At 37.1% G+C, this 27,809-nt stretch overlaps 2 protein-coding genes across 4 annotated transcripts in view; both read left to right on the forward strand.

Moving 5' to 3' along the window:
• The first annotated feature begins 3,644 nt into the window (after positions 1–3,644).
• LOC124171362 (methyl-CpG-binding domain protein 4-like) lies at positions 3,645–13,077 on the forward strand. Its single transcript, XM_046550528.1, has 4 exons — positions 3,645–3,952; positions 4,413–4,793; positions 11,157–11,306; positions 12,760–13,077. Exons 2-4 carry the CDS (start codon positions 4,418–4,420, stop codon positions 12,939–12,941), a joined length of 708 nt encoding a protein of 235 aa, XP_046406484.1. The 5' UTR covers positions 3,645–3,952; positions 4,413–4,417; the 3' UTR covers positions 12,942–13,077.
• Positions 13,078–14,295: 1,218 nt separating this feature from the next.
• LOC124170636 (dynamin-1-like protein) overlaps positions 14,296–27,809 on the forward strand; it is a 56,477-nt gene continuing 42,963 nt past the window's right edge. For all 3 annotated transcript variants that reach the window (XM_046549495.1, XM_046549497.1, XM_046549496.1), the window contains exons 1-3: positions 14,296–14,547; positions 19,456–19,600; positions 23,232–23,440. In XM_046549495.1, the coding sequence (XP_046405451.1) occupies positions 14,446–14,547; positions 19,456–19,600; positions 23,232–23,440 (456 nt within the window). In that variant the 5' untranslated portion in view covers positions 14,296–14,445. The remainder of the gene's footprint in view (positions 14,548–19,455; positions 19,601–23,231; positions 23,441–27,809) is intronic.

The raw sequence follows: 27,809 nt of genomic DNA on the forward strand, positions 1-27,809 counted from the left end.
TTGAACCAAAAAGGCATTGACATACGGTGTTACGTTAGTTAAATTTTCATTGGTTTTTCACATGTGTTCTTTCTAGGCTATAGTGGTTATTTTATGACATGAGAGGCCATCAGTATTTTTTCCATTGTAATGGAATGTTTTTTTCCTCTCATGATGTTCTGAAATTTTAGTATGTAATTTTTTCATGTTTTGCAAAATATTGCAATAAAGCCCTTAAAAAAGCTCCTCGTATTTTTATTTTTGAGGCATGGTAGTTTCTCGATTATCTACTGTTTAAAGATTTGCTTGATTATTCACCTATCTGTCGCGAAGCAAATGATTCTTAGGTGGACATTCTAGCTCATTGATCCCTTATAATAATCCATATACTTGACCAATGTGTCAGTGATAAGTGTGTAATTACAATGGTATGGTAATATACAGGCAGTCGCCGACTTTTGTACACATTACGTTCCGTGAAAATGTGAACGTAAGACGAACCATTGAGCTACATACTAATTCGGGGTTATGTTCCAAAAGAGTAAAAATTCATGCCGAAGTCATATTTTTATTAACTAATGTTTAATAATGATTAAATAAAATTCCTTGCATTACGTAATTTCTTTTGAAAATATGCAGAAAATGTAAATATAAGTTATAAAAACAAGAATTCCGTTGGGTACAGAGTGAAACTTCCTCTTCCTGTTTAGTTGACATTCCAATTAAAATTTCCACTGTAAATTAGAAGACATTAAGAAGCATAATGAAATGTAGTTTCTGAACCCTCACTCTTGATACCTTTATTTTTTTTTTCATCAAAATTCCTCGGCGGGTGACATCTCGTCACAGCATATCTTTCGCATATTTTTCGTACGGAATGCAGATGACATTTAATGCAGTATCGTTGCTGAAGGTGTACGAATCTTACTCGAATTAAACAATACTCAAAGGGAAAAACACTTATGCATAGTAAGAACTTTCATTTCTTAATTTTATTGAAAGCCATTTGATGGTGTCGAGTCAACTTTTTTGAAAAATATCTCCAATGAAGGCTAAACTACAGTTTCTTATTCTCTTGATAAAGCAGTCTCTCAAAAAAAGTCTGCTTGATTAGAGTCAACACTGCCCTCAATCATACACATTCATAATGTCCATATGTACTGCCATGTGAAACAGTTGAATGTAGGAATGCGCAGTGAACATCGTGGGAACTTCAAATAATTGCGTAAACGTTTGAAAGTCCAAATTTAGTGTTCGAAAGTCAAGTGAAAGGTGCCCAATTATATCATATGAAAGTGTGAATTGTATGTAAGTTAAGGAATTCCTGTACTCTTAAATTGCACCTCTATTGGCTATACTTTCTCAAGTCTTGAATCAGTATTCATTTATTTATCCACCCCACCTTGTTAACTCTGGTCCATTTGTCAATACGCAGAAGCATTCATGATACTTAGTAGCCTCAGTACTCAAGAATCAATTTATTTTACATGGATTCATACATACGCCATCTTTTTTGTTCAGGAGTCAACCAGCACCCAGACTCCATAGTATCTATGAATATAATGCATAGATATTCATTTCCCAAACTTTGGAATACTTCAAGAAAATGTCATATTTAGAAATTTAGGCCAAATATCATAATGCCCTGATCTCTCGGAAGCTGAAAATTGATGGAGCTTATATGCTTACTAATTGGTGCACTAAAATTATTTTTCATCCTGTCAGTGTCTCAGGTTACTGTTAAATTTAATCTTCGACTATCATTGTCCTAGCCAGTCCTTTAAAATCTCACCTGCTCTTGATTTCCTACCCTTCTCTCTATTATCTGCCTATTTTCATAATTTTTTTGGGCTTTCTCGTTCAGCAGGTAAGTTGATTGATTCTGTAGTTTCTGAACCCTCACTCTTGATACCTTTATTTTTTTTTTCATCAAAATTCCTCGGCGGGTGACATCTCGTCACAGCATATCTTTCGCATATTTTTCGTACGGAATGCAGATGACATTTAATCTCAATTCAATCTTTAAAGTGCAAACTTTGTATTTTCCTCACTTACATGAGATTATCTATGTGAAGTTTCTAACAACTTTCCCAGAGTCGACTTCTTAAAGAATATTCTAATAAACTTGAGTCATGAATTGTCTTTTTTGTGCTGGGAAAATTTTTTTCTGGATCAAATATATTATCTTCCTTAGCATGTAAAAAAATATGTTTATCCTCTAATTAAATTAATTTAAGTAATTAAACTAGGAATTAAACTCACTATAGCAGATTTTCCAGTTGGCTGGGAAAGCATTATTGGACAGGAGAATCTTAAACTGTCTGATGACAGGGTAATTCAATCGTTTTCAAATGGGAAAGGGGCAGAATATAACATGCACTTAATCACTTTTGTCAAACCATTATAAAGGATGGTGAATCTAAATGTCTTAATAGCCATACCAAGGGCAGACTTTGTCCCACTGGGAGGGTATTTTACAGACATGAACAGGTGAAGTTAACTCTAATGGCATAAGTGTTGAACATGAGTTTTCATTCCAAAGCAGTGGTATTCAATTGAACATTTTGCTCTACGGAAAACACGTGCAAACCCGCTCTCAATTCATCCTTGTGCTCAATTTTTTCCTCTTGGTACGAAGGAAATATTCAGTCATCCTAACACACAGTGGCTCTCTCTCTCTTAGAGATCAGTCACCCAAGACAGTTCTGTCCTTTCGTTAAGAAGGTAATCCTATTTGGTTTCCCAGACAAGGTCTTTCAATGAATGTGGGCTCCAGGTAAGACCACAGCACTGGAAGCACATGCACTTAAGTAAACTTATAAAGAATTCTGATCACTGCCAAAGATGCCTACTAAGAGGTTACAAGACAAATTTTGCTTAAATTTTATATACAGTAGGGGTGACCTTATTTTAAACCAATTAGCTTAACCTTGAATTGATCTTGCCCACTCCGTGTGTGACTCACTCTTATTGCACCATAACTCTGTGTGCCATACCTCCATGCGACTTTCCTCGGTCCACTACATACTGTGTGTCTTAGGTAGTTCAGTTCCTTTGTAATTCAATTCATTTTTCCCAAAGCTTCTCAAAATATCACCAAGAGATCAAATAAACCTCCAGGAAATGAGATGCATGAAATTATGTTCCTAAATAATAATATGCAAGAGAAATAAAAATATCATTATTAAACTGAAAATTTCAAGTATTACATGAGAATATTTCGCTCTGAGCTCTACCTCTAGGTACCCACTCTCTTGTCTCCTCTATAAATTACCCCTCATTTCTCCCTTTCATCCCCCCTCTATCCCGAAACCCCCTGCGTCGTAACAGATGTATGGAGTCACATGGACCATCACAGGATAGGGGGCGTCCATTAATTACGTGTTTTGTTAAGTTTTCAGTTAAAATAGTAATTTTGCTCTTTAATATTCCCACAGACGGGTTAGTTCGAAAAAATCATCCTGAGTGAAACGTTATCAATTTGAACGAATGTACATAATGTACTGTAAATACAAATAGTTTCGTTCTCGTTGTCCCCTAAATCGTCCATACTATGAAATATTTGCTAAGTTTTACATTTCACCTCTTTGTATGAGCGCCAAGGCCAAGGTGAGAGTGGCGTCGCTGAGTGGCCGCTTTTCGAACTAACAATCCTGACAATATCTTAAACAAAAACATAATTCTCGCCGCCTCGCAATTTTATTGTCGGGTTACGAAAAGTGAAATCATATAAGTACTGTGGAAATGGAGAGTCTGGAGGATTTCAAAATCTGCATCAACATTCCTACTAAACCTTACTGTCAGCGTAAAATGCTACTTGTAGTCTATAATTATTAAGGAAATCAGTCTTAATACGCTTCATCCTCGCAAAGCATGAAGGCCTTCACCGCGAAGATATGTAAAAATATTTACATCTCGCTGCCGACCATCTATGAAGTACTTCCTTATTAAGTAGCTACGTAGCTTGAAGCTGGTGAGTATTAATGATTGCATTTCAGTTAAAATTCTCTAGTGTTTGGTACTTAGATACAGGTGCAACATTTTAATGGCAGTGTTTTTATATATATGTATGTAATGTCTTGAGGAAAGCGCACTAAGCGATAATATGTATGTGGCCGATCTAGGAGAACGGACAAAAATAACTCTTAGAAAAACACAGAAACACATAAAGAAGGACACTCACAAAAAAGTTTTCAAGATAGCGGGTCAACCCGCAGAAACGTCTGAAAACTTTTTTGTGAGTGTCCTTCTTTATGTGTTTCTGTGTTTTTCTAAGTGTTATTTTTGTCCGTTCTCCTCAATCGGCCACATACATATATTTATATATATAAATTATATATATATATATATATATATATAATATATATATATATATATACAATAATATGTTACTCTATGTAGAGGAATAAAGGTGCCTTAAACGTTATTCCTAGGGGATATGCTACCCACGACTGACAAGACTCGGGAACCTCGAAGCGATGGCGATGGAGTTGCAGGCGTGGACCATGGAGGAATTATTCCTTCATATCCTTTAGAGAGGGATGTTTATGATGTCCTTGGTCATTTGTCTCATGGAGTTCACGAAGACCCACTGGTGGAGGAAAGAACTGTATCTACTCGAAAAAGAGCCTCTAATACTGCTTTAAAGAAAAGCACTTATTTCCAGAGTCATCAGCAAAGCGGACCTTTACTGAAACTATCCAAAGGAATTCCTTGGACCCCTCCTAAGTCTCCCTATAATCTAATTCAAGAGAATTTATTCAGTCATCCTTGGAAATTGTTGGTTGCAACTATCTTTTTGAACAAAACAGCGGGTAAGTGAACTCAAGTACATGTTTTATGGTTTAATAGTGCTGAATTGACTATCGAGCTTTGACGCATATTGAAACTATTTGGCCTGCAAACTTTTTTCTTTTTAAAAATTATTTTATTATTATTTTTAGTCATTTTGTGCTGTCCATTTTTTATCTTCATATCATTATTAATAAACTATGCTACTCTTTAAGGTAGGTTTCCATGGAGTGCTTAAGAAGCATTCTGGCACCCCCCCCCCCTTTCATGTACTTCCCTCTTCAATTCAGTCTACCCCCTTTCATCCTATCTAAAAATCCTATTCTATTCCTTCCTCGTTTACTTAGCATTCTACCCTCTGACACTGTTTTCAACATCGCCTTTCTGCTAAGAATTAGCTCCATCCATACCTTCTGTCTCCTCCGTATCCCATCTAGAAGCTGGCTCTCCTCACTCACCATGTCTAGCACTTCCTCCTTCTCGCTGTGCCCTTCATCTTCTCCATCCTTCTCCGCATCTCAAATGTCATCTCTCGTCCTCCTTCCTAAGTGTTCATGTTTCTGAGCACTGCACTCCAGATCAGACTTTTCACGTACCATTTCTTTAAAATCTTACACAACAATCCTCTCTAAAGGCCTGTTTACACGGTACATTAACACGTACGGGTTAATGTCTAAATGTATGAACGCGAGAATGAACGCCAAAATACACCGTGTAACCACCCAACTTGTGCGAATGCATGCACAGAAAATAGAACCTGTTCTAATTTGGTTCATGCATTCGCACATGTTCCGTTCCGGTCCACTAAAATCATTCACGCAAACGTACATTAACTCGTACGTGTTAATGTATCGGGTAAACAGGCCTTTAAGTTCCTTCCTGTTGATAAACGCCTCCTTTGCTAATGCAATTGTCGTTCTTATGTCCTTACTACTGTATCCGTTTTCCGCTTATTTGCTGCCCAATTGCTCTACCTGCTCGAGTTTATCCCCACCACATTTTACCTTGTGTCTTACATTCCTAGCTCTTAATAAAATTTATTAGGTGAGGAAACTTTTACTGAACCACATAAATAAAACTAGAACACGACCTGGGTTTCGACATCTTAGCATCATAATCGGGTGGTATCATGTCAACCTCCTGATGTTGATGCTAAGACGTTGAAACCGGGGTCATGTTCCAGTTTTATTTTTTTTTTGAATTTGTGTGGTTCAGTGAAAGTTTCCTCACCTAATAAATTTTGTGATGGAATACCCATAAGTTTCCCAAGATCGTGTTTTTTCCTTACGAGCTCATAATGCTTTACAAAAACTGCATAACCTTGGTCTTTGTAATTAATTCTCCTGCCTTACACCTCACAGTGCTTCTCTAACGCATCCACCAGAGCCTGTAGCCCCTTTGCTGACTGGCTAATCAATGCCTTATTATCTGTGAACCTCACTGATTTAAGCTTCATTCTCTCCACTTTTACTCCATCCTTCAACTCATTCCTTGCCTCAGCGTACACGTTAAAAAGCGACGGCGATAGTGGACAGTCTTGCCTCACTCCTCATCTAATGCATGCCGTCCCAGATTCTCTATCCACTACCCTCACTTGCATAGTCTGGGCCAAATACAGGGTGCAGAAGAGTCACCAAACTATCCAGTCTGTGTCTATTTTCTTCAAAATAATCCATGAACTTTACCCAGTTCACTCTATCATATGCTTTTCCAAAATCCATGAAGTAGTCATACACGTCCTGGTCATATTCTAGGTTGCTGTCCATTAGGGTCCTCATTATCATGATTGCATTGGGAGTTGACTTTCCTTTTCTGAAACCAAACTGATCTTCCCCCAAATACTCTTTAGCTGTCGCCTCAATTCATATGTTTAATATCCTCAGAATGAGTTGCCTATCCCTCCAATTTACACCTATTTTCTTGAGAATATCCATTAACTTGATCCAGTTCACTCTATCAAAGAAATGCTTTTTCAAAATCCACAAAACAGGCATATACGTCCTGGTCATATTCTATGTTCCTCTCCACCATGTACCTCATTATCGCTATTGCATCACGATTTGCTTTACCTTTTCTAAAACCAAGCTGATCTTTGTCCAAATCCCTCCCCTCCATTCTTTTGTTCAATATTATAAGTACGAGGGAGGTTTTTTTTTCAACCTCCGGTTGCTCATCAAGAACACCATGCAAGCGACAGGCGGATACTGCGCAGGTTGGGTAACTGTGCATCCCCGTATGGCACCCTCAAGTCATGTCTGACCTTAAGTCGTTAGTTTAAGGTTAGTGGCAATCTCATTAACTACACTGCCTCAATTGATTCTCCCGCAAAGTGTGCACTGCGGATCGACAGCCAGAAAACTTGCTGAATGGCCTCAGCATTGGCATGTCTTGACCTTAATGCCAGTAAAAGAGAATTTTTTAATGCACTGTGGCTAGAAAGTGTGATGAAACAGTGTGCAGCATTATGTCCATTCCCATGCAAAACAAAAGAGAAGACGTGCTGACTTCTGGAAGTGTTCTGGTCCTCGACAACGCCCGTCATCTCAGCTCTGATGCAGCCTAACTGCTCCTTCAGCAATTTCAATGGGACATTTTCGATCACCCACCATGCAATGTGGACATAGTGCCGTGTGACTTCCATCTTAACCTGAAATGAAGAAGTGACAGTGGAGGGAAGCATTCTCAAACGGACGATGAGCTTAAGGCAAAGGCAAAATTTGTAGGGAAGTCATTGGCGGCAACATCCTATGAAGAAGGTATAGTAAAGCTTGTCCACGGGCACAACCAATTCCTCAATCTCCAAGGCAATTATGTCGAAAGGATACCACAAGTGTGCTCAACATTTAGCAATGAAATAATTTTTGATCAATTACTTTGTCTTCAGTTCATGACCCACCGGAGGTTAAAAAAAAGTCCCTCGCACCACTTCCGTCTCATGCAATATTAGGCTAATTGTCCTATTATCTTCGCATACTTCAACTGTCTTCTTTTTTGGTGGTGGGGTTAGGACTGTCTTCACAGAATCCTTCACCCAGCATCCCTCCTCATTGATTATTCGTTCTAGTCAGAAAAACTTTCTCTTACCATCCCTCCCTAGATTCTTCAGATGCTCATCAAGGATATTGTCCATGCCCACTCCTTTCTTAGGCTACATGTCACAAAGGGCTCTGTCCATTTCTGTGTCTAAGATCCCCAACCCAAGATTATCCTCCTCCTCCGCACTTTCCGCCTCTAAATTCAATCTCTCCGGCATTTCCTTCTGTCATGCTGATCCTCTACGCATTCCTTCAATCTACTCTGAACCTCTTCTCACTCAGTAACTGGTGAGCTCGTAAATTTGTTTCCAATATTATAGCAGAAGCGTCCACTCATGTTTCTGATTATCATTGTACAAACTACTTTAGGCTTAGAAAATTTCTCACTAAAAATTTGAATTTTGCTTTTTTAAAAACGAGTTATTGTTAACTCTAGAATGACTGGCGGCAGTCAATTGACCATTAGCATTTTTCTTACGCACACAACTTCATTATTTCCTGATTAATGATGGTGAGATTTTTTTACTTTTGACATTTTGGAACAAATATTAAGAAAATGAATTTTTTTAGGGGGGAAATTTTCAGGTCACGAGAAATGCCAGCATTTACCTACAATGACCACGAGTGGTCAATTAACCGTTCCTGTATTATATCACGTTATTCTGCTCTCTTTGTTGATTCATGGTATTAATTTTGTCATATTTCTTGGCGTGCACTTTACCACACTTGCATGCTACAGAAATTAGACTTTTATGTCTTTAAACATTTTTTACATATGATTTTATCATTTATGTGAAGGTGGGACACATTAGCCTACCAAGATATGTTGTGTCATAAAGAGTTGCTTTAATTATTCTATGGACAGTGATGAACATTTCCTTAAACTGAAATTCACTATATCGGTAGTTCTTCATTGTAATGCTGTCTTTAATTTTCTCTTAAGTATGTTTACAATCAATTAAAATGCAACAAACAACATCTTTTGAAACGCTACTGGTGTTTTAAAACACATGGTATATTACTTTTTACTGATATAACCGATATATATATATAACCCATTATCAGACCACTTCTACTCTCGTTAAAAAAGATATGAAGGAAAAACGTACAAACAGGGAGGATTTTTCCATCAGAGTAGCCGAGCACCAGATGTATCATAGACAGGGGAAAGACAATTCACATTTTGCAAAACATCTTATAGACATGGGGTACAATAGTGGCATCACCCCAACTATTCTTCGCTTTGAGAAGAAAGGACGGAAATTAGATGGTTTGCAAGAGCTGGAAATGTTAAGCCACTGGGACTCATACCTTGTTTACCTTCTCGCTCCCCCCTCTTCGACTTTCCCACTTACTCATCCAACCTTCTGCCCACCCCACCTACAGTGATGCCTAACAAAGGTCCGAGCCAAACTCACACCTCCCCCTAAACAACAACACACGCAAATTTCCCAACCCAACCTCATTTTTTTTGCTGTATATACTGGTCAATTTACCTCTAACTCCTCACCTTGAAAATGTTACGCAGTAACAAAACCATGGCCGATCACAATAAATTAACATGTGCTCAAAGCTCCCAGTTTCTGGAGGCCAAAAAAATGAGTCACCTATTGGGCCCAAAAGTGTCTAACGATGACTTTCGGCAAATAATGAGGTATCTTGGTTGGATTGAAATATTCATATTGTGCACAAAATTAAAAAGAAAATGACACAAAAGATGGTATATTTTTAACATTTATAAGCATGGAAGTAGTTTCCCCGTTAAAAATTAAAATGGAAGTGGAATGGGGAGTAGGAATGGATAGAGCCCGCAGTTCTATAGCCTTAGAAAATTTCATTGAAGTCAAGTAACAGTTTCAAGTTATCTGAGAACTACGCATTGAATAAATTTAGCAACATGTTAGCAGATTACTGATGGAAACTGAATGGAGACCTACCAGATGCTTAATATATGAGAAAATCCTATGAAAGTTCCTATTTTTCACATATTTTTAAATCACGATTAATTTGCTTAAATATCCTTGAACCCTTATTTAATTCGGTTTTGCTAAAGAAACTAGATGTGATAGAAAACATCTGAACCGTTCACGACCTTGCACAAATTCACCATCACAACCTTGGTGGCTGAAAAAAGACTGTATTTGAATTTCCCTCGTCTTATTCCAAGGATTATATACCGTTAGAAAGGGAATCTATTCTCCTGCGAAGCGATGGTGGCAGCGCAAACTCTGTTGGGATCCTTTTTTCCCCCTGCGTACGCCTGAATTAAGCTAACGCCGTATTGGCTCTCTAATGCGCCATATTACTAATCGGGCTGAAGAAAAGTGGAACGAATGAACCCGTAGACAGGATGGACAAAGAGAGGAAAGTGGAAATGGCGAGGCACACTGCTCAAATGGGCAGGAGAAGGCTGGGTGACCTTGCTGCATTTTTCCTAAAACCCATACATGTACGTACATGTGTGAGTGCTTTGCATTGATATAAAGTAATGAGCTTATTATGTGATTTCAATTGTTTTAGGAATTAGTTGTGGGATACAATCAAACAAATCCTTTCAAAAATTTCAGCCTTACACACTTGTTGATTTACATAAAAATGATATTTTGGTCTATGAAGAATTTCTTTAGCATGCATTGCTTTGAGGAATCTTAAAGGGTATGGGTGTTACATTATTTGACGAAAAAACTCGAAAATTGATTTGAGAAAGTATTAGTTGATCTGTGGGCAAACTTTTCTTGGAATTCCCAATGAGTTAAATAATTTATTTTTGCTGACGTTTCAAGCTCTGACTCAGGGCTCATGGCTGCCAAATGTCTTTTTTAAGAAGTTACAAGTTGGTCTGTCACAAAAATCAATAATGTACAATGTTTGAAAATTTATTTTGAATTCTTTCAACCTTTAGATTGTGTATACATATTGTTTTGTGGTGACTGAACTGGAGGGACATATTCTTATACGGTGTATGGAAAAAATAATGCAATATTTTTAAAATGGGTTACTAAAGATTGAAAAATTCTAGTTTTTTGAATGGTGAAACTCTGAAACCTTCTATGTAATGTAATTAATGTGGAGAATAAAAATGGGCCCAAAAAATATCGCTTTGAGGTCTCCATCTATTTAAAAAAAACTTTGTAGCTATGCAATTGTTTAATTTAAAGAATTGGTAATTTTTGTCGATGCCTTTAAGCAAATGTCCTAAAATCATACGTGCTGAATGAATCCATTTTTAATCAGTTGCTGAAGGGAATAGTTGATTTGAAGAGGTCGGGTTGACTCGGATACATACAATGTAATGGTACGTGAAATTATGAGAAGTGATAACCAAGAGTTAAAACTTATTTCATACTCTAGGTAAAAATGCAGTTCCTATTGTTTTAAAATTCCTGGATACATGGAATACACCAGAATCTGTCCTCCACGCAGACATAAATGAGATGGAAAATTTAATCAGGCCTCTTGGATTGCAGAAGAAAAGGGCGCAGACTATCATTAAATTTTCAGGTAACTGTCTAAGTCCTTAAGCCGTTGATTTATCTGAATTGCAAGCCAATCCATTCAAAATGTCATAAGATGTCACACAATCTTTTGATGCTATAATATTTACATGACTAAAGTGCATAATATTTCATGTATTTCATTTTGAATTCTATAGTTCTTTGTTAAAATTTTCAATCCAATTTTATTTAAATGAGTAAGTAATCATCTTGAAAATTGTGAAATAGGTGGACGACACTTAATTAGGTCAGGTGAATGTATGCATACAAAAATGATTCTATTTCTTTCTTTTTGCTATTCATTTATCAATAGTTCCATCAGTATTAAGGGCCAAATTCCAATCCAAATATACTACTGTGATATAACCCATGTGCTAACTCAATTATGTACATTGCGGGGCACACAAGCAAAAAGGAACATACCAGTCTATGACTAAAGAGCTATTTTTACTGACCTGGTCGTCTACAAACCATAGACCAAAATAAATGGCTTAGTTCTGCATTCTGCTAAGGGATATGCATTAAAATGGATAAAAGTGATTTTTGTTAGTATAACTGATTGCCATAGTATGTATTTTTAAGCGTTGCCTTGAGAAACATTGTGCCTGTAGTAATGTTGGAGGAATTAATTTTGATTCAGAAATAGGGATGAAATGTGTCTAATAAGGCCTTCAATTTTGATGTAGTCATTAAATTGCATACATTTTAAATGCATTAAAACACAAAAATAGTGAAAGAGACGATCTGACTTATATTTTAAAACTCAATTAAAAATTATTAGTAAGGCATGAATACAATGAAATGCATCAAATTCTACCAAAACGCCTTATTTCTTGTCAAAAATTTTGGAAGCTCATGCACACACCAGGTAAGCATTTGAGTCAAAAATAAGGTGATTAGTTTTCTTTATGAGACATTTAAAGATGAGTGCATGAAGTTTAAACACCATTTTTAACATAGTAGTGTAGCTTAGGGGTAAAGTTCTGTAGTTAGCCTTCATCTGTACCAGCTGTACTACTTCTTGTTTTGGTCATGAAGTCATTTATCCAAAGTTGAAAAACTTAACATCACCCCCAGAAACTGGGGAAATTTAAGTACTCCTCTTATGCTCCAAAGTGGATTGGAATTTGGCAAAGGGCATTACTTAGTTTCATTTTCATCAGTACTGAAAAGTCCAATACAATTATGAATAATTAAAAGACCTACTTTTGTGTGATACCATCTAATCCACTAGCCCTTATGTTATTCAATGTCAAAAATCAGCTAAGTATTGCTTAATTAAACTCATCAGTTGTTGCTGTATGCTATAGAGGTTGGTGACTGGGGGCATTATGTTGCCAAATTATTGGTTATACGCTGCCTTCTGAATTTCGCAGTATTAGTGTAAATATGTACCTAACAAATATGTTTACCAATTTCAATTCTATATTATAGGTGCATTTTTCTCTAATACTTTTCAGAGGAATATCTGAACAAAAATTGGACCTACCCAATTGAGCTCCATGGAATTGGAAAGTATGGGAATGACTCTTATAGAATATTTTGCATCAATGAATGGAAATTAGTCCAGCCTGAAGATCGTAAACTTAATTTGTACCATAAGTGGCTCTGGAGTAACTATAAAGCTCTTCAACTTGATTAAAAGGTTTTACTTTGCATGTCAATCATATAGTATTTATTACTTCTTTTAATCAATGTTTTATGTGAGAATTCATGTTTTGTATATGTATTTATACTTTTTCAATAAATTTTAAAATATTTTTTTAAATATTGATAGATTTTTGACTTTTAATTCTTTTAAAGGTATTGGTTTGCCCAAAACAATCTAGTAATCCTTCCTCAAAACTATCATGTGCCTTTTGCTACATGATTGTAACAATTACTATATATCTGTAACTTAAATGGTTTGCAATCAGAGCATGGCTAAAGGCTGGGAAACTTTTTCTAGCGTTTCGATGATAATGTTGATGATACCAGCTAACAGAATCAGCAGGGTTGACTTGTAAGGTGAGTTTATTGGAGGTATCTAAGCAGAATGGCCATTTTTGAGGACAGGCTGACAGTGTGAGCAGCTTTCTGATGAGCTAACTCTGTCATATGCCTGTTCAAGGCAGCAATCTGGGCTGATGGTGTGATAGAAACAATATGATAAGCGGAACTGGTTGCGAAAAACCATGGATCTCGTGTCCTTGCTGTGCCTTGTCATCATAAATTTTCAAAATATTCTTAATATAATTCACAGTACAAGTAACAGGCACCTCTTCTCCACTACTGTATTTAAGCTTATATTGGATATGTTCTCTCTGATTTAAAGTATATAAATCAGGGTATACTTTGGGAATAAATATTTGGTCCTGTGCTTTTTCAGGTAGATGCCTATTGATATGACATTTTTGATAAAGTTTTTAACGTCCTATTGTGTCAGGACGACAATAGCCAAGTGAAAAGTTACAAGTGTTTCACTTGATTCGTAAAAAAATCTGACGAAACACTATTAAAATCCAAGGTACAGCTATTCTTCATTTCCGTCATGTTATTGATAACTGGTGTAATTTATTCTCGAGGTGAATTAAGGCAATTCATTCAAATTTTAAATAATTTGGCGCGCAAAGAAAATAACAAGGAAATGATTGAAAAACCTAAATCACAGAGTATGGCGTAAGACTGGCAGAAAATACAAGCTACGAAAACGAACTACAAGAAATAATAAGCTTCTAATTGATTCAAGGAATAAAATTTTATCTAGTGTCCTGTCTGCAATCTTAATTCTTTCCACGAGGAACCAGTTATGACATCCATCGTTCGTCATTCACAGCATTAGTTTATGAATATATATAAAGATAATTTACAATATAAAGATAATTAAGTCGACGAACTTCTACCGATTTTTTACGAATACTCGGGAACAGACATGTATTTGCAATTTTTCATACTCTAAATGTCGCTGATGTTCGGCGGTTACAAAATTTTTCATATTCGCCTTATGTGCTCATGGGGTGTCATTTGTCATGAATGGGTAGAAGCGCTGGGAGTGTTGTCGGCACTGAATTATTGGGGACGTGAATTAATTCCGAATGTCCTCAGGGGATTTGTGCCGATATAATTGGCCTGCATTGAAAGATTGATCTTAAATCAACAAGAATAAGATGGAAGCTTTGATACCAGTGATAAACAAATTACAAGATGTCTTTAACACAGTTGGGTCCGATGCCATTCAGCTACCACAAATTGTTGTTGTTGGCTCTCAGGTTAGTCGTTTTTCATATTTAATCATTAATTAGCTATAAAAATTTGTTAGTAGTATATAATTTAAGGGATGTATTTGTTTTAGCAAATATCTCATAGTCTCAACACGCATATTCCGCTGTCTTGTCTCTAGCTGGCATTGTTGAAAAACATGTTTAGTTTATGTCTTTTGTGTTAAGTATTTATTCAACTGGGATATTTATAGGATTCTGCAGGGCCATAATAGCCTCCGGCTAGACAAAGTTAGGTCTTGAGATTGGTGTTGCACCTTAAATCATAATTATTCTCAGTCAAATTCCAATTCTAGTCATCGGTTGTGTCACATCAAGTATAAGTCAACTTTTCATCAGCATCAGCTAATGTTTCCAGTACCAAATATTTCCGTATTACGAGTTTCTACGGTCTTTGTGGATTTTTTAATTACACATTGTGAAAGTTAATGGCTTGAATGTCCAATGTCCGAATTGTTTAAATTATCTAATATACCTATTTATGTCATGGAGCAAGAGTTAAAATTCATGTGGGAGGGTACTATGTTGGATAATTGTACATCATATAGTCTTCCTCTCTACCTCAGACTTAGTGGTATGACAATTGAATGAAGAGAATTATAATGCGCCGATGATTGTCAATCTAATCTTTAGTTGGGCGTAATGTGTCCATTGTTTTCTGGGAAAGCAATCTCATTCAGTTGACCAATTGCAGCCCTTGCTCACAGCCACACACCATTTAGCTTACAAAACTCCAAGAAAATTGGCACAGATTTACATTGCCCCAGACTTCTTATGATTTTCTTTCAACGTTGGCAGTAAGGAACTGTAAAACACTGATGCTAATATTATGCTTGTATTACACAACTGCTGTTCCTCTCGGTAGGGAAATAAATTGTAGTTCTTGCTATCGTGTGGCTGCATTTTTTATGTGTGTATCTGAAAGCCTATCTGAGCTCTCTTTACACCCACATCTCATATCATTTCAATGCTTTTCCACTTGTGTTCTAGGGAATGTATGGCAGATTATATGTGAGAAATGGAAATTATTTGATGTGCATGCTTGAGGGAAATTTGAGCGAACGTTTATCATTCATCCCAGTAGGGGTTAATTGTGTACTTGGTAAGAAACAGAGTGGAGTTAAAAAAAAAAGCCTTTTTTTGTCATTTTTCACTCCGTCTTGCGCAACAGAGTTTATACGGACAGTTAATGATGGTGCTTGCCATATCTTTAAACTGTTCCATTGGTACTGTAATTTTATTTTCACATTATTTGGTATTATATGCAGTCAAAAATTGTTTGGCAAAAATCATTTGCATAGGCTGGGATTCAAGCCTGGATCCACAGAACTGTGCCAGGCTCTAATTTAGGGAAATAGCTATGGGCCAGCTAGTCAGCAGCATATCTGTATGGTTTCATTGGCAAGTGCACTCTAAGTGCAAGTAGTCAGCTAGGGAAAAATAATTTACCTTGACCAGTATTCATCTGTTGGTCCTCAGAATTTGCATTACCTGACTGAATCATTCCATTTGCCACATAATCGTTTTCTGTGGATTTTATTGTTTGGAGAGGATAAGGTCACTCTAAATTCATAGAAGTCAGTTGTGAACATTATATTGTTCAGTTCTGGCTTTGGCCTAGGAACTATGTTGGTATGCCCAAGATCAAGTCACTATATTGTAACCGTACGGGCACGTTCCCTCCGGTACAATAAACTACAACTAGTATGCCGGGCTAGCATGGCTGGCGGTGGGCCGTGAAATAGGTTCTCTTGGAGCACGTGGTAGGAATAGGAGCGGATGCACAAGACAAGTTTTAGCATAACCATTTATTGATCCAACAGATATCATACGTAACAACAAAAAGAAACAATGCCACAAATAATCCCCCAATTGAACAAAACTAACCAAATTATAGGGCTGAGCTCGGTTGCGGGTGATTACGAGAGCTAAAGCACGGAAACATAAGCAAAGTGCCATTGCGACCCAACAAAGTTTAAAGGACGGAAAACCCATGCTTCACCCCAGTTCTGTAATCACTTTTCAATGACCCAGTGCGATAGAGTTTACCAACGTAGGCTGGAAGGTCCGATGGTATTGGCTGGAGTTTGGGAGGCCCCAGGCTGTTACAGGTGAGGTGACCCCGGCTGAGGTCTCTGGAGGAACCGTGAAGTTGGTTGTGGGTACTGCCCGGTCGTCTCGCCGCCTGTTTGTCTAGCAGCCGGCATAGCATGCCACCGACCTCCTTACTCCTCGGCAGTCAGCGGTTGAGAGAGCGAACTCCTCTCCTCGTTGCGGCAACCGGTCTCCTTCTTCCCCTCCATCGCCTCACTCTCTTCTCCCTTCCCCTCCATTGCCTGTCGCACAGCTGATTTCCTTTCCGCCTTCCTCGCTTACGCCGGCCTTGGCTAGGTAAACTTTACCGCGCACGGGTTCCGTCTCCTTCCAACCCTTATTTACCGCTCGTGCCCTTGCTCTCGCAATCACCCGCGACCTCGTGTTGTTACAATATGGAATTTTATGTGCTATCACTCATACCCACCTGCTCCTTCAATGCCAACAAAAATCAGAGGAAGATAGATTACTTGTTTGCTAGAAAGATGAGAGCCTCTCTTCTCTCACGAAAGAGAGGAAATCTTTCTTCTCTCACGCCTATTCTGCTGTTATCTCCATAATTGACCATTTTTCTTTTTCATGCGCTTTTCGTTTTCACTAAGATACATATGTTCCCCAGTATTATTCACATGGTGTATTTTTTGAATGGCTTGTTTATGATATCAATGCCCTCGTTAGGATTTAGATTAGATGTGATTGTTTTAGTTATGCGTTAAGCTATTTGGTGTCAGAATTATTTGCAAATTAGGGTTTTTGAAATAGGATGGGTCTTGGTAGGTGAATCAAACGGGGTTCTCAAATGGCCGTAAAATTTGACACCACTTTTCAAAAACACAAAGAACTTAACCAGAACACCCTCCTGTGGCAGTTTACGGGTATTACTCCAATGCCAGGGACTACCACAGACAGTGGATACGAAACCCTAGGGCGGGCTCGCGGGTTACATTCCTGGACCGAGGTCTGAAGCGTTAGCTTATCACCTCTGCACCACAGAAGGGGGAGGACTGGACGGAGAAAGGAAGGAGGCGCCGCCGCGATGGGAGCCTGACAACACCTCCTGGGAGGGGATAGGGAAGGAATGGAGGGGATGAGGAATCCCGCACCGTCACAGAGGCGGGCAGGTCCTACTACTAACGAAACCAAGCTTACGCAATTAATGTTCTAACAATCTTGGAGGACCATTCTATGAGGAAGAATGATCCACCGATCAAATCATTAGATAGACTACCACAGATACAAGCACACCCCCAAATGGACACCTTCACAAGGCTGTAGACCTCGCTAAGGTGACCCTGGGTTGTAACCTGGGACCCTTCATAGAGCCGAGTGGTGTCAAATTTTACGGCCATTTGAGAACCCTGTTAGGTTCACCTATCTACAGAGGCGGTAGAGCTCATTCCTGCGTTATCTATAGGATGGATCTTATTTAGTGTGTGTAAGCATAATTTACTTTTATGATGTGGGGATGGACAAATCAAGATTTTAAGTTTCAAGTCATGCTGGGTTGGATATTTTGATTCATGGGTTGAGATGAAACCAAATAGTTGATGCAAATATTATAATGGCAATTATCTATTGCAATGCTTTTCATATTAAAAGTTTGTTGAAATAATTTTGCGCATTATATAGAGTTAACATAGTATTATGGGAAATGAAATATCACAGGGTAATATGTGTGTAGAAATAGTGCCACACTTTCAAGCATAGACCTGAATTTGAGCACAATGATGTTTGATGACGAGAAATCATTGGAAATAACTTCTGATTAGTTCGGACTAGCCTTAAAGGACTCACATTTATACACTTCAACTTCAAAAATGTGTCAGAGAAATATGTAATTGTTTGCCTTGAGCTGGATTTGAATAAGGATTCCACGAATTCCTATTCAGTGCTCTCATTACTTTTTTTCATATTTTCCTTCAATTTGTACCATAGTTGTGTGTTTGTTTTTAGTTTATTGTACATGAAAAATCATCTGATACCATTTAAGTCATTTATTTAAAAATATAGCAATCTCTGTTATTTTTAAGTAATCCATCTTGCAAAAAAAATTAATAAACATATTTTTAGTTGTAAATTTCATCTACATATATATTGTTTGCTGTCTTTGTTTTGCTATAATTAAAGTTTTCAAATTATTTATGAAGAATGAATGAAAGTGTCCTTGGAATACCCTGAACACCCCCACCTGTCTAAGATCTTAGTGGGTCACAGAAAAATTTTGCAATTATATACACGAATTTTTTAAAGCCTTTCTTTCATTTAACAAAGTTTAAATCCATAAATTACAAATAAAGAATTGAGGCTGAAGTGATGGTGTGCCAGGTGTTGAGCAAGTTGGTTGTTTTAATGCATGATTTTTGATAAACTTCTTTTATAGTCTTTTAATATTAATTTCACCCTGTCAATGCTTCCAGCAATACAAAATCAGCTGATTTAGCAGTACTTCAAGAACAGAGCGTAGGCTGTATCATTTCTAACTTGCTTCAAATGTCAACAGCAGTTACACTCTACATTTTAATGACCATGTTTTTGTAAGCATAGGGGGAGAGGAATGGATGGTCAACCAGTACAGAGCATAATTTGGTCTGATTTAAATTTTATCCCTGATCCCAATAGCCTGTGTGTTTCTTCATGGATTTAACTTCAATGGAAAGGGTTTATTTTGCCTTAATTGCTAATAAGGAAAAAAAAATTACCTCAAATATGTGAAATTTCTGCAATGTTGATCATAATATATTCTATGGTATCTGTATGGTAAATTGAATGTGAACCTTAAAGGAAATTTGATGTTTACCATTTCAGAGCTCAGGGAAGAGTTCGGTAATTGAGAGTTTAGTGGGTCGGTCATTCCTCCCTCGTGGGACTGGTATTGTGACAAGAAGACCCCTTATTTTGCAGCTAGTCTACTGTCCAAAGGATGATAAGGAGCATCGTTCTGCTGAAAATGGTTTGTTATATTTTTATAATATTTAATTTTGCAAATTTATAGTTAATAATATCATGAAGGATTTTAAGTAATCGCAATGTCAATTCTTTTAAGGATTATAGTGATGTTATTTTTCAAAATGAAGATTAGAGATGTCAGGATTAATCATTTATGTATTGTTATTAGGTAATAGAGAATTATGTTGCGAATTCTTTCCTGTGTATGTTGTGATCAGGGATGCCGTCTTAGAAAAAAATATTGGGAAGGCCCAAACCAGGGATCTTTCTCCGGGAAATTTTATAAGTAGTGAGTTTTAAGTTTTTAAAGCATTTTAGAAGTCATATGATCAACATTTTAGAACCCTAATAACTCGAATCTTGATATCTGGACACTCTGGGGAAAATCAAGAAGCCTGACATATTTTTTTGCTCACACCCATAACTAATTTTTGAGGGGGCTCGGGCCCCCTCAGGCCCCATGGAGTCGGCGCCACTGGTTATGATTAAGATTATTTACAGTTATAAATGTTTTATGGTGTGTTTCTCATAACTTTCCTAAAATTAAGCAATAAGAAAAAAACTAGGGGAATGTTTACCATTGGACTAGAGATTTTTACATTTCTTATGTTTAAGGGTTATAATTTCATTATTATTATTTTGAATGAATGACCATGTAGAAAAAAAAACTGAATTTTTAATGGCATGTATAGAAATTCACTGCTACACATCAGCAGTTGAGGCTGAGGCTTTGTGATTGTCCAGTCAGAAGTATCAATTATATGCACTTTCCAAAAAAATTTAAGCTCTCATGACACCACAATGTTGTGAAACTATTCCATGTTATGCCACGTTTGAAAGGGTGGGGAGTAGCATTAAAATTTTTCTCCTGCAGCATCCTGGTATTGTTATTTTATATGCAGAAAATAACACAAAACGCTTCACCATACTCTTTAGTCACTGCTTTCACCAGGGAATGTAAGTACATATGTGGTACCATAAAGGTAGCAAATGGCAGATTCGCCCCAGTTCACGGCAAGGGCAGTATCACCGTGGAGTTGAACCATGCCAATTGTGCCTATAGTTAAGGTAACGAATATTAAATATGTCCCAGACATGGTTGGTAATCTTTTTTGTTTATGAAGCATATGTGTTATTTCATGCTTATAAAATAACAGGTTATGGATCCATGCTCCCCTTCCTCTGCATGAGGAGGAAAGAAATATATTTATTAGGTGATGAATATAGGCACATGACAAACTGAGGACAGTGTGAGACTTTGGGTAGCTAACGGCCATAAGTGTTTTCAATGAGTGATTTCCCCTAACATTACTTTTTTGCCCATATAATGATGGATCTGAGAAGAAAAAGACTTAGATCATGTGTGATGATATATATGAGACTTGATACATTTGATTCTGATTGATGCTGCAGAAGAGAAGACTATGGGAGGCAATTGAACTAGGATACTTTGATAAAATTAAAGATAGATTAAATGCTTAAAGAATTGAAAACCTATAGTCTAGCTTATGAGGCATGGGAAAAATTTTTTTTTAGGCTTCTCTTACTGATGCAAATAGATGAGCTAGAATCAATGAAACATGTCGTGCCTGTGAAGGATTATAAGTTGAAAGTTCAGTATTTATTCTCATAATTTAATGGAGGGGATATTTTTCTACCCAGGAAAGCAGACATACTTTTGTGCTCAGGAGACTACCAAAGGAAAGGCATTGGGGCTCAATTTTGTCCTTGAAATGAGATGGAGACAACATTATGCTTTTAGTTTAGAAAATTGTTTTTTAAAGGGAAACGAGAAAATTTGGTGGGAGAGCAGGAAAAGAATGAGGAGGAGAAACCTTAAATGGTGAAGAGCAAGATGAGTCGGATGAAGAAAATGAAGCAAGGATTGGAAGCACTTAATGAATGAGAGGCAGATAGAGGTAAAAATGAGAAGTCCTTGGAGAAATGTAGGAAGAAATGTTGTCTTCTTTGCGCACAATAATCCTGGCCACTTGTCTAAGAACTGCGCAAATTTGTTGGAGTGGGCCGTGAAACAAGTAAATAGGTGGCAAAATGGTAGGAAACCAGAAAAGGAGAGTACTGAGAGAAATATTGCATGCATGGTGAAACAAGAAGATACAGAGGTAGGAGGGTTGTAATCATAGAGATTTGCTTTATCAGCGAAAGTGACGAAGGAAAAGAAAGGGGAAAAATTATGGAGCATTGATTCTGGATTCTCTCACCTCATGACTCATTTCAGATGCATAATGGAGAACTTTGATGAGAATATAAGTGGTACCATATAGCTAACAAATGGCATATTCGCTCCAGTTCCTGGCAAGGGTTGTGTCATCATGAAATTGAGCAATGCTTTATGCAATGGTTTCTCTAAAGTTAACTGTAATGGACTAAACGTGACGTATGGGACTTGGACGGCAATCTTTTGTCATTGAAGCATTTTGTATATTTTTTGCCATCAAAATAACAGTTATGTGATTTATGTTTTTTTAACACTTAAGTGGTTGAATTAAAGCACCCTATGACCGTTTTTTTTAATCTAAAAGAAAGGAGTCCTTTTATCCTTAAATTCATAGTAATACATTCACTAATTGGAATGTGTACAAGCAGAATTAGTCAATCTCTATGATATGGATATAAAAAAGAATCACAGGACCTAAAATTTTACAAGAATCGCAATTTTAATTTTTGTGGATTTTGAATTTCCGCCCTTTTACTAAGTTTTTCCTCAGTTCCTGCCATTTATAGATTCCTTCAGCTTTCCTTAGATTTTAGGCATACCCATTTTAGTACTTGTACTTAAAAGGGTCTGTAGAAAAATGTACTGAAGGACTCAACCTAAAATATCAAAAAGCAAATACGTTTCATGGATAATTGATAGCTTTTTAGCACAATGCAGTCTATCATCAATATTTGTGTGGATTTGAAAATTTCAATTAAATTTGATCATTTATGTGTCACAGCATGTTCTTTTACAGGAACCATAGTGTCTGTGAATCTGTTGAAACTGAGTTGAAAAATGCATGGCATTGATACATGAGTATTCATACGTCTTTTGTTTTATTCATTATTTTTTGCAAATATACACACTGGATCTTCTTTGGAATAGAGTGCTACATGTCGGCAGCTTATCACCTATCTTCCACCTCTTTTGTTGATGTGTCCCACCTACTTGTGTCCTTTGCATGCTTAAATTCCTTTGTTTAAACAAGTTTTCTTTATGATTAAATAAGGAAATAAAAGGCGAGAATAACTATCTTTGGCAGGAGCGAAGTCAATTATGCTTTTGCAGGAGGCATCAGTATCCATGTCCTACATTTTTGGTGCCTCATTTGACTATGTTGATTCGGGGCATAACAATCATCACAGCATACTCTTGTCATGGTAGCTCATTGTTTGAATGGGAAATTTTGGTGATCACTTGGACTGATGCGAAAGATCCAATGTCTATGTTTGTGATTTTTTGTTTACTAATAGCATTTTGGCCTTGCACTTTGAATTATGCATTACTTTGCGTATGAAATTGGTATCTTTGTTCTTTTTTCTCACGGCATTTCTTATTTTTAACATGTGAAAAGAACTCAATTACATAGATGGCTGTGATAATTAACAACATTGTGAATTTCTTTTATTTGCAGGAACTTTGGGTTTGGAGGAATGGGGGGAGTTTTTGCATCTTAACAAGAAAGTAATGACTGAGTTTGATGAAATCAGGCGGGAAATTGAAAATGAAACGGACAGAATGGCAGGAAATAATAAGGGGATCTGTCCAGAACCCATTAACCTTAAGATATACTCTGAGCATGTTGTCAATTTAACCCTCGTTGATTTGCCTGGTCTGACAAAGGTTAGTGCTGATGAATGCTGTGTAATAATAGGTTATTTGTTTTTTTACTGTTCATTTCATTATATTAAAAGTTGAATTTTTTAGCTTTAAATAAGGTCGTCACAACTCTTGGTGGCTTTGCCCAATAATTGTATTTCATTGCTACATCAATATTGATTTGTTTGCTCTAGTGCATGTTAATGTGATTGCTGGAATGTGACAATTGATTGGGCATAGTAGGTGTGGCATCTTTGTTTGTCAGATATTGAAGCATGTGGAATCCTTAACCATTCAAAGATGGTGGACATGGTCTCAGAATGTTCAAGATTGTGCCTAGAGCATAAATTTTGCTAATAATTACTATTTGCATTTAATATTATTCACAGTCATTTTTTAATTGTATGAGCCTTTTTTAGAAAGAAGCTAAAGTATTGAACTTTTAACTTAAAGTTTTTGCCCATTACTGGCCTAAATATCTTTTACCCAAGTTGCTCTCAAATGCTTTTCAACATGTTATGCAGCATTGCCTATATTTTGGAATTTTTGTGTATTCAATTAACCATAGGCTGGCTAGTAAGGCATGTTTTCTCCGAATTCTCTGAATATTTTTTATTTTTCCATTCAGAGATACAGTTTTTGTTTACATGTATGTATAAATATATCTTTAATGATTTTTACAACTAATATATATAGCTGGTAAAAATCACAATCCTATTCTTGGTAGTTGAAATTCTTATTATTAAGAAGGTTTTTGGACATAATGTGAAAATCATGTATAAAAAATTGTCAGGAATACATAAGGATATTTGGAAGAATATTTATAGCTCTTATTTTATGACCGCAATTGTTGATGGAAGCTTATTTTATTGCCCCCAATAAAATTGCCTTTCTGTATCCTTTCTATCATCATCGTTGATATCTTCCTAAGACCTTAAAAAAAAACCAGCCCTTGTGTTAAACTCCCAGGTATAGGCATATGATGCATATTTGCGTAGTGTTTTTGTGTTTATAATACTCTGATGCCATGCTTACTCTTTGGAGCTGTCCTTGAAAAGGCACTGTGGCAATGCTCTCTATGGTTTCAAGAGGTTTATACCCATGCCTCGCTTAGCGTAAGGGATGCATTTCTTGGGGTCTTTGCACTACACAAATTTGCTTTATTTGAGACCAGTTTAACATTGGAAAGATAGGGATGAGTTCCTGGTGGCATAGGTGTTGGATATCAAATTTCCTATCAACCATATATGTTCTGATTAATAGCCTTGGAAAACCTTATTTATAAAAACTTTTATTGTAGGGATGGTCTGATCAGATACATTGGATCCAAATATCTGCAGATATCCCTTCGCCAGATGTATCGGATCCTAAGTGGTGGAAGACATTGAATGTGGATCCGAAATTTTAAATTAAAGCTTCAGTGAATGCAACAGAGTGTAATAAGAGTGGAAAGTAGTCATGAGCAAGTAGTACTTTTTGATCTGGTGGCGAGTATCTAATCGAGTTGAAAACTACTTGCGAGTATCCAGTCAAGTATGGTAATTCGTGGACCAGGCAATACAACAATGCATGCTCCAACATACACCCATGCTTTGCTTAGTGCAAGAGACGCGTTCCTTGGGGTCTTTGCGCTACACGAATTTGCGTTATATGAGAGCATTTTAACATGGGGAAGATAGGGATGCATTCCTGGGAGCATAGTTTTTGGGTATCGAATTTCCTTTAAATAGCCTTAGAAAACCTGTTTTTAAAAGCATTTATTTTTATTTATTTATTTTATTCTGAAACTACCAAAAACAGATCATAATCAGCCATTTTATATCATGGTACTCAACAAATTTAACAAGTAAATGTACACAAACAACCATGCCCTGGACAGGGGAAACCTACCCTGGTGGGACTCGAACCTGTAACCTCTTGTTTGGCAGGCGAGGACGTTGCCTAGCCACCACCAAGGCCAGCTATATAGTATATCAAGGCCGGATTTATAGTTTAAAACATCTTTAAAGATAGTAGACACGCATTCAAAGACATTTTTTCTCGTAAAAAATTTTACGTACTTTTGAAATTCCCTCCTTTTGTGAGGTTGGGCTAACATCGAGGAAATAAATGCATGCTAGGTGTTCATATACAATTCCGGCTGTTGAAGAATTTTCAAACCACTCTAAAAACGATTCTTGTGTCACTCAGGCCCTTTTGTTGCTAATCCAGATGACAGGAAAATGCTACTTTGAATACCATTTAATTGCTCACGGAGTTGGTGAATGATAAAAAATAACTGATTTTACTTTGAAGTCCCCCGAGGCATTGACAACAACCAGCCTTAAAATGCCTTGAAACCTGACCCAGAGTTTTCTTCCCTGAAAATGAATGAACAAGGTTGCATCCTCTTCCAACACAATCCCGTCTCGTCAACATTAAAAACTAGTAATGGGGGAAAGGAGATACTCTTATTCACAGCTTGGAGTTCATCAGAAAATATTGCGGCAACTGTTCTCTCAGCACTTGCAGATTCACCTGATATCGCTGCACTAAAACACCAGCTCGCCATTTAAAATTCTGTAATCAACCTGATCTTCCACTAAATGTCTCGGACATTGCAATCACCACCCTCACCTTCTTTTATAGGTTAAAGTAAAGCCACTGCCTTTGCACAAATAACTGCCTGTGAGAAAGGAACATCATTTGACTGTTTATGATAATTCCAGGTAATCAGGAGTCTTTCCATTTTTTTCCAGCAATAAACTTCCGTCACATGTTGCTGAGCGCTTGGCTGATGTCACTGACATTTTAACTTCGTCTTTATTCAGAATAATAGTACAGACTGTCGATGTCGAGAGCTTAAACTTATGCACAATATCGCTTTGATGCTCACTATTTTCAAAGCCATTGATCACTTTTAATTTCTCTTATAGGTTTATACTTTTTCTTGATGACTTCTCTATCCGCATTCCTATTTTTGCCATTGTTCACTTGGTTTTTACTCCGTATGGCTCTATCGCAATCACATTCCACTGCTGAACAACTGTCGCACTATATTCCTGAGATGCAGAGGGCCTACGAATGCTGGGAAGGGATGAAGCCAATGTGTTTGTCTTTCTCTTGGACCCTTTTATGTCTTCATTGTGTTGATGCTATTCATAAACAACTAGGCCACCACTCCATTTCTCTCCCATGACTACTGATGACCTTGAAGGTTTAGAAGTGGACTCTTAAAGTTCGCCCAGTGTCTTATGACAGCAAAAATAATATCTCAAACCGTATTGCTTTCAAAAAAGCTCTTTTTCCTCTAGCTCCAAACTTAATCAATGATCTGCATTAACTAATGTCTTTCAGTTAAGGAGACATGATAAATTACTTTGACAGGTCGGCTATATGGACGGAATGACGAGTAGGTAATGTTTTACCCAGTGCGCAGCAATGGATTTCGAAGAAAATATTAATAAAGAATAAGATTTGAGTCAAGCAATACTATGAACATGCATAAAATGAGAGTAATTTCGTGTGTACTTGGCATAAGTTCACGTTTTATCAAGAGTGTGTTAAGGTTATTTGATTATAGGCTTTGCAGCATTGTGATGTTTACCCGAGGAACGAATTTGCACTATTTCGAAATTGTGCTAAGCAAGTCATGGGTGTAATCTAATTTTTTGGACCCCAAAGGTGTCTTGATAGATTGATAGGTTTTGGTAACAGGGTGGTTTCCTATTATTTTTTTATTGCCTAAATCGAAAGATTATTACTCCTGGGGTATGTATTTCACGCTTTTAGATTTTTAAATGACGATATCTATTTTTCGCGATTAAATGAAAAGTGAAAAATTTCAAGCGCGCGAAAACGTGACGTGTAAGTAGGAATGATGGGAAAAAGTCCGTGCGACACATTTCTGGTTCCCCCTCCCACCTTGTGAGGTGACCTTGATCGAGGCTCTGAGCGCTGATAGGATGCAGGATGCTAGCGGGTAGCTGAGTACCTTGCTGGCTGGTAGCGCTTGGCTTAAAAAAGGTTTATTAATACCTTATTAAACGAAGAAAACTTTCCGACCTTAGCCAGTTTTAATAGGTGATTATTAAGACATGTTTCCCTGAGCTCTGTGCCTCATGCATGCATTGGTAACCTCAGACGATGTATAACTCCTATCCTCTCGTGTAGAAACTAGGTCCCTGTGACGTCACGTGGAGTGGAATCGCATGGGCGCCAATCTGGCCTTTTTCAAATGAGGATAAAATTTGACCCTTGCCATTCGTCTAAACCGGTATTTCAAAAACCAAATAATTTGTGTATTATGAATACACTAATGGTGGGTAACGAATCGCAATCAATGCCTTTCGTTTTCTTTGATGAAGGAAACTACCCTATTGTATGACATGCACAAGATTTAAAAGAAGAATGA

This window comes from Ischnura elegans, chromosome X (assembly GCF_921293095.1).
Source record: "Ischnura elegans chromosome X, ioIscEleg1.1, whole genome shotgun sequence".
In the NCBI taxonomy this organism is placed as follows: domain Eukaryota; kingdom Metazoa; phylum Arthropoda; class Insecta; order Odonata; family Coenagrionidae; genus Ischnura; species Ischnura elegans.